This window comes from Ovis canadensis, chromosome 19 (genome assembly GCF_042477335.2).
Source record: "Ovis canadensis isolate MfBH-ARS-UI-01 breed Bighorn chromosome 19, ARS-UI_OviCan_v2, whole genome shotgun sequence".
Lineage (NCBI taxonomy): Eukaryota > Metazoa > Chordata > Mammalia > Artiodactyla > Bovidae > Ovis > Ovis canadensis.
The window spans coordinates 27,211,118-27,226,848 of NC_091263.1; the positions used below are offsets into that span (position 1 = coordinate 27,211,118).

Consider the following 15,731-nt stretch of genomic DNA (forward strand, 5'->3'; position numbering starts at 1 on the left):
ATAGGGATGTCCCTGGCCATCCAGGGGTTAAGACTTCACGCTTCCACTGCTGGGGGTGCAGGTTTGATCCCTGGTTGGGATCAAACCCATATGCCATGCAGCACAGCCGAAAAAATGAATAAGTAACATAAATTTTAAAAAAAATCACTGTAAAGAAAGCCCTAAGAATAAGCTTAACCAAGAAGGCGAAAGACGTATACTCTGAAAACTATAAAATATTGATGAAGGAAATTAAAGAGGATTCAAAGAAATGGAAAAATATCTCCTGCCCTTGGGTTGGAAGAATCAGCCCCCTGTACCACGGAACCCCAAGGCAACCACTGATCTTTTGCTGTCTCTGTCATTTTGCCTTTTCCAAAACATTCTCCTGTAGTTGGAGTCAGAGAGCATGTAGCCTTTTCAGTTAGCAAGACACACTTTAAGGCTTTCAGTTAGCAATACACACCTCAAGGCTTCTCTTTGTGGCTTGATAGCTGGTGTTTTAAGACCACGGAAAAGCATGTCATTGTGTACATTACCACAGTGCTGTTCATCCATTCATCTATCAAAGGACATCTTGGTGGATTCTCATTTTTTGGCAATTATAAATAAAGCTGCTATACATCTTTGTGCTCAGATTTTTGTGTGGATATGTTTTCAGCTCATCGGGGTAGAAATCAGGAGCATGATTGCTGGATTATATGGTAACCCTATTCTAGCTTTATAAGAAATTACCAAACAGTCTCCCATAGTGGTTGTGCCAGTTTGCATTTCCACCAGCAATAAATGAGAGTGCCTCTTAATCTTCTTTTTGTAAAAATTTTATTTATATGCTTTTCTCTTGTTAATCTTTAAAATATTTGTTTTTATTTATTTATTTGGCTGCACCGGCTCTTAGTTGCCGCATGCAGGATCTTCAGTCTTTGCTGCAGCATGCGGGGTCTTTGGTTGTGTTGTGTGAATCTTGGTTGCCGCATGTGGGATCTAGTTCCCTGACCAGGGGTTGAACCCAGGCCCTTGCACTGGGACCATGGTCTTAGGCACTGGCCCACCAGGGAGGTCCCTTAATCTTCTTCCTTTCCAGTATTTGGTGTTTTGATTTTAGCCATTCTAACAAGTGTGTAATGATAATTCACTGTAGCTCTAATATACAGTTCCCTCATGTTCTTTCATATGCTAATCTTCCATCTGTATGTGTTCTTCGGTGAAATCTATTTTTGAAATTTTGGGGTTTTTTTTGTTATAGGGTCTTGTTTTAGCATTGTCATTATATGTGATTTTTAAGCATTAAAAAAATAGAAGTATAGTTGATGTTCAATATTACATATGTACAATATTACATATCACGGGTGTACACTAAAGTGATCCACAATTTTTAGAAGTTGGACTCCAGTTATAGTTATTACAAAATATTGCCCTTATTCCCTTATTATTAATATATCCTTGTAGCTTATTTTATCGGAGAAGGCAATGGCACCCCACTCCAGTACTCTTGCCTGGAAAATCCCACGGGTGGAGGAGCCTGGTAGGCTGCAGTCCAGGGGGTTGCTAAGGGTCAGACACGACTGAGCGACTTCACGTTTCACTTTCTTGCATTGGAGAAGGAAATGGCAACCCACTCGAGTGTTCTTGCCTGGAGAATCCCAGGGATGGCGGAGCCTGGTGGGCTGCCGTCTATGGGGTCGCACAGAGTCGGACACGACTGAAGCGACTTAGCAGCAGCAGCTTATTTTATACCTGATAGTTCCTACCTCTTAATTCCCTACCTCGACCTTGCCCCTTCCTCTCCCCACTGGTAATCACTAGTCTGTCCTCTAAATGAGATCGATTTGTTTTTAAACTTTAAAAATCATTGTAGGGCGCAGCAGTAGACCCGCCCCTATTTTGCCACTGATCACAGATAGATAAGATACCTGCAGAGAAGCTGTTCTCCACTGAGCTGCCGACACACAGCAGTGCAGACTCTGAGGCAAAGAAACTAGCAACACTGAAAACCTCCAGAAGGCAGGCTCTCATTAAGGTAGGTATTAATAAGCATCCTTGGGAGAGGAAGACGTAAGAAGCAAGGATAGTTTTATGTCCTTGGGGGGGAGGCCGGGATTTCAGAAATCTGGCATGAGAGGGGACGCTTTTCTTTGCATATCCCCAGTGTTTACAAACCCTGCTTATGTCTCAGTGCCTGTCCATAGCGGTCTACTGGAGAAAAGCAAGCCATGCCATTCTCCTCTGCAGGATGCTAGGAGGGTGTCAAAGCTCCTCCAAGAGTGGGAAGGTGGATAGCAGAAGATTCTGCCTATCCCCAGGCATCTGGGGAGGAATCTGTCCTAACGCTGCGTGCATTGCGTCTATGACAGGAAGGCACGTAGGTATTGTTCTGAAGGAACAAAGCTGGCAAGCAAATTTCATCCCTGACTAGATGCTTTCTTAAATGACCACAGGCACATCCCACCAAACCCTGAAAAGCCTTCTTGGCCTCCTTCTCACAAACTGAAAAGCCTCCTTTTCAGTTTGAAAAGCAAGTCCAAGTTTACTCTGCTACAAAGTAATCCAGAACTTGGAAGGCAGATGGTCTAGATGCTAAAAGATTGTAGCTTTTTTACTCTTTTTTTTTTTTTTTTTAACCCACAGTGAAGTACAGAAAAGAACAAGGATTTGGAGAAGACAGATGCAGCTTTTGAGTCCTGGCTCTGTTGCCTCACCCTTTGTGTAACTTCAGGTACTGGACAAAAGCTGAGACTCAGGTATGATTGTAACTCCAGAAAGAGAAAGGAGATGTTAGTGCCTGCTTCACAGGGATGCCTGAGGAATAAATGAGGTGATGTATGTAAAATTCTTGGTGCACTGTGATAAATGCTAGGGCTCGCTAATACTTTCCACAGATTTTAATGATGAAGGAACAGAGCTGGGAATGTGGAGTGGATAGGAAGGATCTAGGGAAGAAAATGAGTTGAAGACTTCCTCTTATCTCAGGATATTAGGAGAGCAGAACAGAAGGACCAAGAACTGAAAATTGTTTTTTAAAGTAACTGTAAAAGACAAGTGAGGAGGAAGATGTAGGAGGGGAGACTCCTGTTTTGAAAGATGCTAGCCACATAAAAAAGAGATCCACCTCCATACTTCAGAAACTGTCTTACAATGTATTTTGTGTATATACTTAGGTGAAATTAATATCTTTAAAAACGGCTAACTTGATTCACATTTCAAATTATAGAAATGTGGCATGGTGGAGAGGGATGTCTGAGTGTCCAGTAAGCAAATGCCTTGGAGAAATGGTTAAGTTTAGATCAAAACTGCCTTGAATGTAAATATCAGTTTGAGGCAAATGATCATGTTTCAAATGTGAATCTTCCCTTCACGTTGTTTATCTCTGTTAGAGAAGGAAGGAAGGGAGGAAAAGGGAAAGAATCAAAAGCAAATATGGCACTATGCTGGCAGTGGCTAATTCTGAGAGGTAGAACTATAGGTATCTAAGTTTTCTTGGCAAATTTTGGTTTTTCTTATCCCACCGAATCCCTCTGTATTAGTTAGCCTGGGAAGTTTTCAACTTTTTAAAATGCAAATAGGCTTTACTTTCTAGAGAAGTTTTAAGTTTACAGAAAATTTGTGTAGAAAAGGCAGAGAGGTCCCAAGGTAGAGGTGGTGGTGGTGGTTTAGTCACTAAGTTATGTCTGACTCTTTGCGACCCCCATGGACTCTATAGCCCACCAGGCTCCTCTGTCCATGGGATTTTCCAGGCAAGAATACTGGAGTGAGCTGCCATTCCCTTCTCCAGGGGATCTTCCTGACCCAGGGTTCGAACCCAGGTCACCTGCATTGCAGGCAGATTCTTTACCAACTGAGCCACCAGGAAAGCCCCAGAGAGGTTCCATATAGCCCCTGTATTATTATTCTGTTTAAGCTGCCATCACAAGATGCCAGGTGGCTTAAATGACAGGAGCTTATTTTCTCACAGTTCTGGTGCTAGAAGTCCAAGGCAAGATGCTGACAACCTGGATTTCTGGTGAGAGCCTCTAGGGCCGCCTTTACACTTGGTTGTCGTCTCACAAGGACACGGGTCCAGTTGGATTAGGGCCCCATCTGGTGACCTACGTTAGCTCCTCATTGGACTGTCTCCAAGTTGAGTGACACTGGGGGTGTCCTGGTCAGTGTGGGCTCCTGTAAACAGAATGCCATGGACTGGGTGGCTGACAACAACAAAATTTATTTATCACCCTTCTAGAGTCTGGGAAACGCACGATCAAGGCACCCAAGCAGTCAGGTTCTAGGGAGAGCCCTCTTCCAGGATGCTAACTGCCAAATTCTCACTGTATCCTCACACACTCTAGAGCAGAGAGAGGAAGCAGGCTCTCCTGTTCTTCTCATCAGGGCATTCATCCCATTCATGAGGCTGGAGCTCTCATGTGTGTGGGCGTGCTAAGTTGCTTCAGTCATGTCTGACTCTTTGCGACCCTATGGACTGTAGCTCACCAGGCTCCTCTGTCCAAGGGATTCTCCAGGCAAGAATACTGGAGTGGATTGCCATGCCCTCCTCCAGAGGATCTTCCCAACTCAGGGATCGAACCTGTGTCTCTTACATCTACCTGTATTAGCTGGCGGGTTCTTTACACTGGCACCTCCCGGGAAGCCCTGCACCCTCCTGACCTCACCTAATTCGATCACTTTCCAAAGGCTCCACCTCCTGATACCACCACAGTGGGGGTAAGGTTTCAACACACAAAGTTCGGAAGGACACATTTAGTCCATAACAGGGCTTTAGGGCTTCAATATGTGAACTTGGTGGGGAGCGGTGGGGCACAATTCAGTCTGTATTTTTAAATTAAAAATGTCGCTAAGAAATGAATGTCTCTTAGGAGCCTCTGTGGCTGGCCTCCTCCTGCCTTGATGGATTACACACTTGAGCCCAATTTGACAACAGTAACTGACTTCTACTATCCCGACATCTACTCGAGCCCCTGCGATGGGGAGGGGAGAGACAGCAAGCTGCTTCTCGCCGTCTTCTACTGCATTCTGTTTGTATTTGGTCTTCTGGGGAACAGCCTGGTCATCCTAGTCCTTGTCGCCTGCAAGAAACTGAGGAGCGTCACGGACGTGTACCTCCTGAACCTGGCCCTGTCCGACCTGCTGTTTGTCTTCTCCTTCCCCTTTCAGACCCACTATCAGCTGGACCAGTGGGTATTTGGGACCATAATGTGCAAGGTGGTCTCTGGCTTTTACTACGTCAGCTTCTTCAGCAGCATGTTCTTTATAACCCTCATGAGTATGGACAGGTACCTGGCGGTTGTCCATGCCGTCTATGCCTTGAAGGTGAGGACTATCAGCATGGGCACAGCCCTGAGTCTGGTGGTGTGGCTGACTGCCCTCGTGGCCACCAGCCCGTTACTAGTATTTTACCAAGTGGCCTCCGAAAATGGCATCCTACAGTGTTACACGTATTACAATCAGCAGACGCTGAAGTGGAAGATCTTCATCCACTTTGAGGTGAACATCTTAGGCCTGCTGATCCCGTTCAGCATCCTGATGTTCTGCTACATCCGCATCCTGCACCAGCTGAGGAGCTGCCAGAACCACAACAAGACCAAGGCCATCAAGCTCGTGCTCATCGTGGTGGTCGCCTCCCTACTCTTCTGGGTCCCTTTCAACATGGTCCTCTTCCTCACTTCCCTGCACGACATGCACATCTTGGATGGATGTGTCATGAGCCAGCAGCTGACCTATGCCACGCATGTCACAGAAACCATTTCCTTCACCCACTGCTGCGTGAACCCTATTATCTATGCGTTCATGGGTGAGAAGTTCAAGAAACACCTATCAGAACTATTTCGGAAGAGTTGCAGCCACATCTTCGTCTACATTGGGAGGCAGGTCTCCAGGGAGGCCTTGGAAAAATCATCCTCAAATCATCACTCCACTCGCTCGTCTACCATAGACTACATTCTGTGAGTCTGTGCAGGGCAGAGCATCCCTCTGCCTCCATCACCCACCTTCTTGAAATAGAAATGATTCACGCTGGAGGTGGAGGCTACATTGAAGGGAGACCCTTAGAAAGCTGGCTGGAGACGCAAGACTTCTTTCATGATATTCGGTGAATTACTACTATTGCAAGTCAACCCTCTCAACTTTCAAAGACTTTGTCACTATTTTCTAAAAATAGTCGATAAGTTTCACTGTGTTAGCTATAGGGATTCCCCCCCGCCCAGGTTTTGGAGTATCTTTATCAAATACCAGCTTTAATTTTATCAAATGCCTTCTCCTTATCTATTGAGGTGATCATGTAGTTTTCCTCCATTATTCTGTTAATTTCGTGAACTATATTGATAGGTTTTCTTATTTTAAATCAACCCATGTTTTCCCCAGAAAAAAATGACCTCATGTTTATGATCATTTCAACAATAAACAATTGGATTCTCTTGGGATTTCTGTATCTGTGTTCATGAGCGACACTGACCCGGAACACTTGTGACGTAGGAAGTGCCTCGGATCTTGAACCATGCTGGCCTCGCTCAGGACATTGCAAGGGACACCTTGGATTTCCCGGCCTGGACCCTGCTCCTCACTTACAAGCTGGCCTGAGGTAGCATCTCTGCATGTCAAGGCAGACACGTGTGAGATAAGGTTGAAGATGGTGATGACGGTGCTTTCTGTCTTGCCTGCTCCATAGACCTACCCGATGTCCCACCTATAGCCTATAAATATCTTTGTGCACATAAAAGGTTGTTATTACTATAATAAAAATGCACAGCCTTTAGCATTTTACTAGCTCTGCAGTTTTGGGCGATGTACTTTACCTGTTCTCTGCTTCAGTGTCTTTATATGTAAATGCAGATATTAACAGCAATAACGATACCTCTGATTTCTGTGAGACAGTTATGCAAGGTTACGAAGCTGTGTTCTAACGCCACCTACTGTTCACTCACTGGGAGTAGCAAGAGTCCCCTAAAGCAGGGTGGAAAGAATGGGAGCTCATTCCTGCGTGTATCTGGTGTGTGTGTGTGTGGTATGTTAAGAATGTGTCAGGGAAAGGCTGAAAAACTGTTCCCGATTAAAGGAGGCTAAAGACATGACAATTAACTGAAATATATGATCTTAAACTGGATTCTGGGTTGGTGGAGGGGGAATGCTCTGAAAGACAGTTTGGGAACAACTGGTGAACTTTTAATTTGGGCTGTTTATGAGATAACATTGGAGAAGGCAATGGCACCCCACTCCAGTGTTCTTTCCTGGAGAATCCCAGGTGGGGGAGCCTGGTGGGCTGCCGTCTATGGGGTCGCACAGAGTCGGACACGACTGAAGTGACTTAGCAGCATGAGATAACATTAAGTATTAAAATTGATAAAACAGAAACAGGTAGAACAGCAGCTGGGGGTAGAAAGTGCAACAATCAGCATTGCTTGTTAACTACCTACTTAGGACATAAACCCCATGAGGTCATCGACTTCGTCTCTTATTCACCCCTGTGCCTCCAGAGTCTGGAACAGTTCCTGGCACGTAGTATGCGCCTAATTAACATTTGTCAGATGAATAAATGAATGGGCCTCTGAAACAAGACACAGTTAAGAACAGGGTGAGGTATCAAAGCCATCTGTCCTTCCACATAGAGACTGAGGTTATCCGCTCTGGCTCCTGGTTACTGTTTGTCATCCCGGTGAACCTGGCCTGCAAAACATTCTGATTGACTCAGTTGTTCCAGGCACACAGCCAGAAATACATCTGGCAACTCCCCAGGTCAAATACATGTGTAACTTACTAATCCACAATTGCCTAATGTCCTTTCTAGTTCCGCTCCCCACTGCTTGGCCTGATGCAGGAGAGGGACGTGGGACGGCCTGGCCCTCAGAGGACCCACACAGGCTCTGATTGGCTGAGTCCGAGCCTCAGGTCTGTGCTCAATTACCAGGAGAAAGGCTTGCCTTTGGCAGAAGGTTCAGTTGGTACGTCTCGGTTAGACATCATGCTGCAGAGAGGTCTCAGGTGGCTGGCGAGGCCCCAGCAGGCAGCACGCCTTCTCCCAGCCCTGGCTGGCCAGCCCCGGATGCTCTGGGCAGCCTGGATGCCAGCCCCACTCATCACTGTGAGTACCCACGTTGCATCCAGATGCGGGTCACTGTGAGTGTGGTCAGAGTCTCAGATTGAGGGAGCTACAAGGGACCTTAGGCTCCTTTGACAGATGAGAACTCAGAGCCAGGACTCCTGATTCCTAGAAGATGCTTATGCCACTTGGCCATTTCATCCTGTATGGAGGGGTGCACCCTCAGACTGGGAACTTAGTGACAATATCTGGAGGCCCTCCAGTCTTACTGACTCTGCTGAACCTTTCCCATATGGTTAAGTGGGGTTGCCGAGCCCCAGAGTGAGCAAGTGAGCAGAATCAGGGAAAGAGAATCTCATTAGTGGTGATTCAAGGGAAAGCAGTGGTTACTGTTTAACATAACATTTTCCAGACAAAAAAGAGGCAAGACTAAAAGAAAATTGTGGGTAAGAGTCAAGATGAGGGAGCAGGAGGTCAAGGAGTTCGTGTCTGCTCATAAGTAGGAACACCTGCTAGGCGCTGGAGGGAGGTTCCTGGACAGCTAAGGAGATGAGAGGAATCCCCATATGACGGGGTAGGATGTGGAAGGGAAGGAGAAAAGCAAGAAGGGTGGAGGCGGGATGCCCCTCATGGGGGCTGGGGTAGGGGAGAGGTTCCCATGCTTGGATGGGGCCTACTCATGGCGAGCGATCAGCAGAACAGAAAGGGACCTTCGAGGGACTGGAGGATCATAAGAAAATGTGACCAGCATCTTCCCTGCCCACTTTGGCCCCAGCAAGTCTGCTGTGGTCACAGGTCTGAACCCCCACCCCTCAGGGTCCCCTCTGGCCTCCCGGGTCTTGAGCTTGATTCCTGCCCCCCCCACCCCGGACTCCCCAAGGTCACTTCCCGGGCCTGAGTCCTCCCCCACCCCAAGTTTTCCTTCAGCTCTGCCGGCCCTGTAGGAGCAAACACAGTCAGCTACCTTTTGAACTTCCCAGGTCTCAAGAAGTCACCTCCATTCCGATTTAAAGGATTATTCCCTCCCGAACTCTGGCTGGAGCCCCATCATGGTGAGGCTGTACAATGAACTCATGGAGAAGACTGTGGATGGGACGTGGACGCGACTTCCCGATTACCGTCACTCTTGGCAGTTCCTTAAAGAGGGGGACCTAGCTAGGATCGCTAAAGTTGTCCCTGGTACGTTCACACCCCTGTATTAGGAGCGCTTCACCAGGGTTGGAGGAGGGCTCTGGAGAGTGCAAGACTGTTGGCAAAACTTTGCTTCTGTGTGTGCATTTTCCTCGGGGAGCTCCGCGCTCCAGCCCAGTTCCCACACCTCCCATGTGGCCTGCATTAGCCTGAGAGTCAGGTGTGAGGCAGTCTGGACATGGTGGTCCTAGATTCACACACTATCAGGCTAGAAAAGGAACGTGGAGGCCGTCTAGTCCAACCCGTTCATTTGACAGGTGAGAACACTGAGGTCTGGAGAGGCAACAAAGCGAATTTTTGGTAGAGACTGGACTAGAGTCAGCGATTCCTGGCTCCCAGATTAGTGCTCTCTCCACCCCTGTCTGCAGTCACCCCTGGCGTCTCCTTACACCTGCCAGCCCCACCATCTCCTGTAGACCAGACAGGTGCAATATCAGTGAGGAATTGGGAAGAGGCAGTGCCTGGATTAAGGGACAGTGCCTTCACCCTGGTACACCCAGTTTTGGCAGCTTAGCGATGCTACAGGGGGCAGGATCTTACTGACCTCTGGGGCCGGGAGCCAGAATCTGCTGGGGACAGAACTCGCGCTCCCTCTAGTGGTCAGCTGAGCTGAGCTCTTGAACCAGTCGGATGGAAAACAAAAGATGAAGAGAGACGTTCAAGAGACAGGAGGAACCAGCCGGAAGTCTTTTATTTATAGTCTATACTTATATACTGGAGAAGGCAATGGGACCCCACTCTAGTACTCTTGCCAGGAAAATCCCATGGACGGAGGAGCCTGGTGGTCTGCAGTCCATGGGGTCACTAAGAGTCGGACATGACTGAGCGACTTCACTTTCGCTTTTCACTTTCATGCATTGGAGAAGGAAATGGCAACCCACTCCAGTGATCTTGCCTGGAGAATCCCAGGGACGGGGGAGCCTGGTGGGCTGCTGTCTCTGGGGTTGCACAGAGTTGGACATGACTGAAGCGATTTAACAGCATACTTATAGACTCTGTTTATAGTATATAATTTTATATACCTAAGCTGTCATTCAGAATTCTGCTTTGAGGGGAATTCCCTGGTGGTCCAGTGACTGGGACTCTGCCTTTTCACTGCCGAAGACATGGGTTCAATACCTGGTTGGGGAACTAAAATCTCATAAGCCATGCTGCCAAAAAAGAAAGAAAAGAAAGAAAAGAAATTCTGCTTTGAGATTCTTGGCAAAAAAGGTGTTTGATAAGTATTGGATGTGCTGTGTTAGTCGTTCAGTCATGTCCAACTCTTTGCAAACCCACGATCTGTATAGCCTGCCAGGCTTCTCTGTCCAAGGAATTCTCCAGGCAAGAATACTGGAATGGATTGCCATTCCCTTCTCCAGAGGATCTTCCTGACCCACGGATCGAACCCTGGTCTCCCCTGCATTGCAGGCAGATTCTTTACCCTTTGAGTTTCAGGGAAGTCCTTAAGTATTGGATATTGCAGGCTTAACCTCTAATTGCTGCTGCTAAGTCGCTTCAGTCATGTCTGACTCTGTGCGACACCATAGATGGCAGCCCACCAGGCTCCCCCATCCCTGGGATTCTCCAGGCAAGAGTACTGGAGTGGGTTGCCATTTCCTTCTCCAATGCATGAGAGTGAAAAGTGAAAGTGAAGTCGCTCAGTTGTGTCTGACTCTTAGTGACCCCATGGACTGCAGCCCACCAGGCCCTCCACCCATGGGATTTTCCAGGCAAGAGTACTGGAGTGGGGTGCCATTGCCTTCTCCGTTAACCTCTAATTACGGCCTCTAACTTATCCCCATTTCCCTCGGAAGTCATACAGTATAAACAAATCTCACTGAGAGCTCAGGCCTGTGGCAGTGAGAGGAGACACATACGCGTGTTCTACAAAAAGGACTGTCGCCGGCTTACTCCTAGATCTGCAGCAATCAACGCATTCGGATTAGCGATTGTTATTGAGCTAAAGGGAACAGTGGTGTCCTGAATTCACAGGCAGTTGGCTCCTCACTGCCCCTCACACCGCTGACCTCATCCTCCCCTTGGAAGCTGCTCTTCTCCATTAGAAGTTTATGGGACCACCATGCCCGTGTTGGCGTGCCCATGGGAAGGTGAGGGTGGTGGGTTTCCTGGGACCTCCTCTGGTCGGGTGCTTTCTGCCCCGGAGACCACACAGCCCTGAGGATCAGACTCCTGCTTGAGGTCTTTCTTATCGAATCCACTCTTCCCTCCAGTCCAAATGGTAGAAGACGCCCGCCTCTTTCTCCGGATCACAGAGATGGAGAGACTCGGCTTTGAGTATGTCGTCTTCCACAATAACTCTGAGAAGAAGTGCATCTGCTTGTTCCAGCCTGGGCCCCTCCTGGAGGGGCTGCCTGGGTGAGGCATGCAGGCTTGTCCCAGCCAGCGGCTCAAATGGGCTTTATCTTGGTCCAAGAACAGGTGGCGGGTGAGAGCCCAGCTGGGGGCCCCCGGGTCCCTTCAGCAGGTTCTTGGTGGGTGGGTGGTAGTGTAGTCACTAAGTTGTGTCTAACTCTTGCAACCCCGTAAGCAGTAGTCTGCCAGGCTCCTCCGTCCATGGGATTTTCCAGGCAAGAATACTGGAGACGGTTGCCATTTCCTTCTCCAGGAGATCTTCCTGACCCAGGGATCGAACCTGGGTCTCCTGCATTGGCAAGTGGATTCTTCACCAACTGAGCCACCCCTAGATTCTTGGCTACCTCAGCCTTATTCTGCTGGCTCCCTGGGCAGCGAGGCTCTGCCAGTCCCTCAGTGATCCACCCAAGGTGTGGCCTCTCCCTGTTAAGAACTTCCTTAACCTCCTAAATGGCAGTGGAGTAAGCCATGGAAGTTAGAAATGAGAAGGGGGAAAGCTATTCTTGTTTGGTGCTAGTATATATCAGACCCTTTACATGAAGCTTTGGCTGTATTAATTTCATACTCACAAAAATTCCTAGGAGATGTTCCTCTCTTACAGATAAAGACGCAGATGGCTCAAGTGGTTCTGTGACTGAGATCACATGGCTAGAAACGTGAGGTTTAGAGTTAGGGCCCTCTGCCTGTAAAGCCCATGCTTTCTTCACGGTACCATGCTAGTTCCCCCAACACCCACCCAGAAGGGAGTACAAGGTTCATCAGAATTTGTGGTTGGGGCTGGTGGTGGGGTGGGGGCTTCTCCCGCTTCTAGTTCATTCTCTTCTAAGCTGGTGTGACTCACTTCAGACAGCAGTGTCTGCTCCCCCTGCTCCTGCTCTGCACTCACATCTCTGCTCTAAACGGATCGATAGAAGGATCTGGTCCTGGATTGCAGGGAACCCTTCAGTATGTTGCCTCACTGGAAACTGGCCATGTGGAGTGGAATCCCGGGTGACTCTCTCCTTCCCTTTCTCCCCTTGTCTGGCCCTGCAGGATTACCCATGGTGGCGCACTGGGGACCATGATAGACACCACGCTGTTCATGACGGCCTACTGCAGTGCCAATGCGGTCTTCACCGGGACCATGACCATCACCTTCAAGAGGTCTGTCTCCTTCCCTGGGTTCCAGCTAGGAGTAAGCTGACACGGGCTTATTCCAGGGGTTCCAGCTAGGAGTAAGCTGACACGGGCTTATTCCAGGTGTTATGATGGAAGATAAGAGCTCGTGTAGCAATCCTGAGTACAAAAAGGAGTTTCGACTTTTGTTTTTCTCATGGACCAACCTAAACTTGTTGGATGTTCCCTTTTCATCCAAGTTCAAGGTGATGAGCTTGAACGTGGGTTACGTGTTCTGACATAAAAATACACTACACAGGACAATGATAAGCTACTTTTGGCCACCTCTGATTTAAAGAAAGCCAACCCATGTGCCTGTAAATACTTAACTCAGTCCACAAATAATTACTGGGCTGCTACTGAAATGATAATTCCTGACACGTGATTAATTTGTTGTTAAACTCGCACACATTATTTTGTCCAATCTTTATTATAATCCTGGGAGGTTGGTACCATTATCTCCAGCTTGACGAATGAAGAAGCTGAAGCAAACAGACAGCTAGCAGGCGACAAACACAAAGGCCCTGACATCTTGGCCCTTGGAGTAGACGTCCAGGACCCCGACTCCGGTAGCCTCCAACCCCGTAGGGTCATCCCCCGCAACCTTTCTCAGAGACCAGGCTACCAGCCACTCGCCCCCACTGCCCTCTCCTAGCCCGATCACCCTCGGCTCAGTGGTGAGGCTGGAGGCAAACATCACTGGCGTGGAAGGAAGAAAGGTGTTTCTCTCTTGCGAAGCCCAAAGCAGCGACAGGACCGTCCTCTTTGCCGAAGCTTCTGGTAAGGCCATGAGAATTCTCGTTTCCTGCTGTTGGTGCCCATCCTTGTGACAGGCACAGAGGGTGGCTGTCGCAGCACCTGCCCTGGGAGACTCTTACAGGTGTGTGTTTGGGGTTCAAAGGGATGCTCACATGGAGAGGAGCCTCTGTAAGTTATAGGACAGAGGCCATCATAACATTCCCACTCACCGCCCTGGGAGAAAGGGGCTTATGGCGGGGGGGCGGGGGGAGGGCGGCTATGGCAGCAGAATGTACATGGTATCTCCTCTCCTGGCTTCCAAAAGGCAAAAGCAGGCTCATTGCTTTGACAACAATAGAGGGAATTTAGTTATTTCCAGAAGCAGCTCTGGCTCCAGGCAGACAGGAAAGGTCTCCCTGAACTGGTTTTTCCCGAAGGCAAAACCTGGGAGCCTCTTATCTCTGTGTTCTTCACCATTCCAGCCATCTTCTTCCAAATGAAGTGATACAGGTGCAAGGCACCGTAGGCTCATCTCCTCCTGGCCCAGAGGGCAGGAGACCAAAACTTCCTTTGGAACAGAGTCTGTCTCTCCACCCACCTCCAGCTGCCAGTGTTTACCCCAGCCCTTTCCTCCTCGGATGGCGAAAACTCCTCCAGCTGTCCGAGCTTGTTATGAATAAACTTTGAAAAGGGATATCATGTATCCAAATGGACATACGTGCATTTCTTTCTGCATAGAGATGTCTATGGTCAGTGGGATGGGAAAGTGTAGTGTGACATTAACACCCAACTCAGAAAACAGAAAAAGGGCCAGACTGGGTTTGAGGGACCCAACGTGTAACTGCAGAAGGGAGTGAGGTCACCGAAGCAAAATCATGTTCCACCGGCTACAGACACGTCAAGGGAGACTTGCCCAATGTTAATTAATGATCTTGTTTTGAACTGAGGTCACACACAATGTTTTCACCAGGTATTTTTCCTTTTCTTTTTTTCTGTTTGCTTTTTTGTTTGATTTTTTAATTCACTCCTCTAAATTCTACTATGGAGTACTGCCCTAAAACCTTTACTCATCTGCTGATGGGTAATACTCCTTTTACATGATCTTATATGTGGGGGGAGGATTGAGGAGGTGGGGGGACTCTGGGCTCCAGCGTTGTGAGTGTAATAGGAACAGATACACAGGAGGAAAACCCAGGCCGGCACCAACCATCCTTGAAAACCAGCCCATTTTATCTGAGCCCAGAGCCAAGCCAGTACCTGCTGAGGGTGGGGCAGTGGGCAGCAGGCTTTCATTCTGGGTCCTACCTCTATCCCATTCTCAGAGTGGCCAAGAAGAGCCTCTAAAACACACCAATTGATTATTTCTCATAAGTAGGAATTCTTGCCCTGTGAGGACAGAAAAGTAGGCCTTCCTTTAAAGACAAGTTTCAGCCTAGTTCAGCATCACACAAGGAAAATGAGCCTTGCAGCTTAGAAGAAGAGGTGGCAAAAAGTATACAGCAGTGACCCGGCAGGCGTGCCTCTGTATTTTTTATATTCACTCTTTGCTTAATCCCCTCTGATGATAAAAAGCCCACACTTTCTTGCCTGTTCCTTGTGCCTCGGAAGTACAGGAATCTAAGCCTTAAAACAAAACAGCATCTTGCTCCCTGAATCATCAGTTTCTTTTCTGACCTATATTTCCTGAGTGAAGAATGGATGGTGGGAAGTAGTGAAGGCTGCCACTATGAAAAGTCTGGACTTCATTCTGCAGATAATCAGGACTCCTGAAGATGTATGCCTGCCTTTTCCAAAAAGAGTGTCAGGATTCTAGCAGTAATAGTTTTCCACCAATCAGCCAGATAGGAATAATGGGAAGTTGAGAGACCAAAATGAAGATTATTGATAGGGTCCAGATAAGAGGAAGGAACCATAATCTTAACCATCTAGACCAGTGCTGTCCAATAGAAAAGTAGTTCAAGCCCCAAGTGTAACTAAAAAAATTTTTAATTGAAGTATAGTTGATCTACAATGTTGTGTTAATTTCTGCTGTACAACAAAGTGACTCAGTTATACACACATATATATATATATTCTTTTCCATTATGGTTTATCACAGGATAACAAATGTAATCTTAAGTATTCTAGTAGCCAATTAAAAAAGCAAAAGAGGTAAAATTAATTTTAATAATTATTTTACCTAATACATCCAAAAAAATCATTTCAACAGGTAAAAATGAAAAAAATTGTTTATGAAATTATTTTATCTTATTGCCATGCAAAAAATAAGGTGTGTGGATGACTTACA

The 15,731-nt window shown here is 47.5% G+C and overlaps 2 protein-coding genes across 3 annotated transcripts; both read left to right on the forward strand.

Moving 5' to 3' along the window:
* The first annotated feature begins 1,575 nt into the window (after positions 1 to 1,575).
* Positions 1,576 to 6,392, forward strand: CCR8 (C-C motif chemokine receptor 8). Of its 2 annotated transcripts, none has more exons than XM_069561919.1 (3): positions 1,576 to 1,999; positions 2,608 to 2,695; positions 4,830 to 6,392. In XM_069561919.1, exon 3 carries the CDS (start codon positions 4,861 to 4,863, stop codon positions 5,917 to 5,919), a length of 1,059 nt encoding a protein of 352 aa, XP_069418020.1. In that variant the 5' UTR covers positions 1,576 to 1,999; positions 2,608 to 2,695; positions 4,830 to 4,860; the 3' UTR covers positions 5,920 to 6,392. The 2 variants fall into 2 exon arrangements, with proteins under 2 accessions (XP_069418020.1, XP_069418019.1); XM_069561918.1 differs by having other exon boundaries at positions 1,876 to 1,999; positions 2,608 to 2,720.
* A 5,060-nt stretch (positions 6,393 to 11,452) lies between these two features.
* LOC138424668 (acyl-coenzyme A thioesterase THEM4-like) lies at positions 11,453 to 14,155 on the forward strand. Its single transcript, XM_069561920.1, has 4 exons — positions 11,453 to 11,554; positions 12,584 to 12,694; positions 13,362 to 13,486; positions 13,927 to 14,155. Exons 1-4 carry the CDS (start codon positions 11,454 to 11,456, stop codon positions 13,947 to 13,949), a joined length of 360 nt encoding a protein of 119 aa, XP_069418021.1. The 5' UTR covers position 11,453; the 3' UTR covers positions 13,950 to 14,155.
* The last annotated feature ends 1,576 nt before the right edge of the window (positions 14,156 to 15,731 follow it).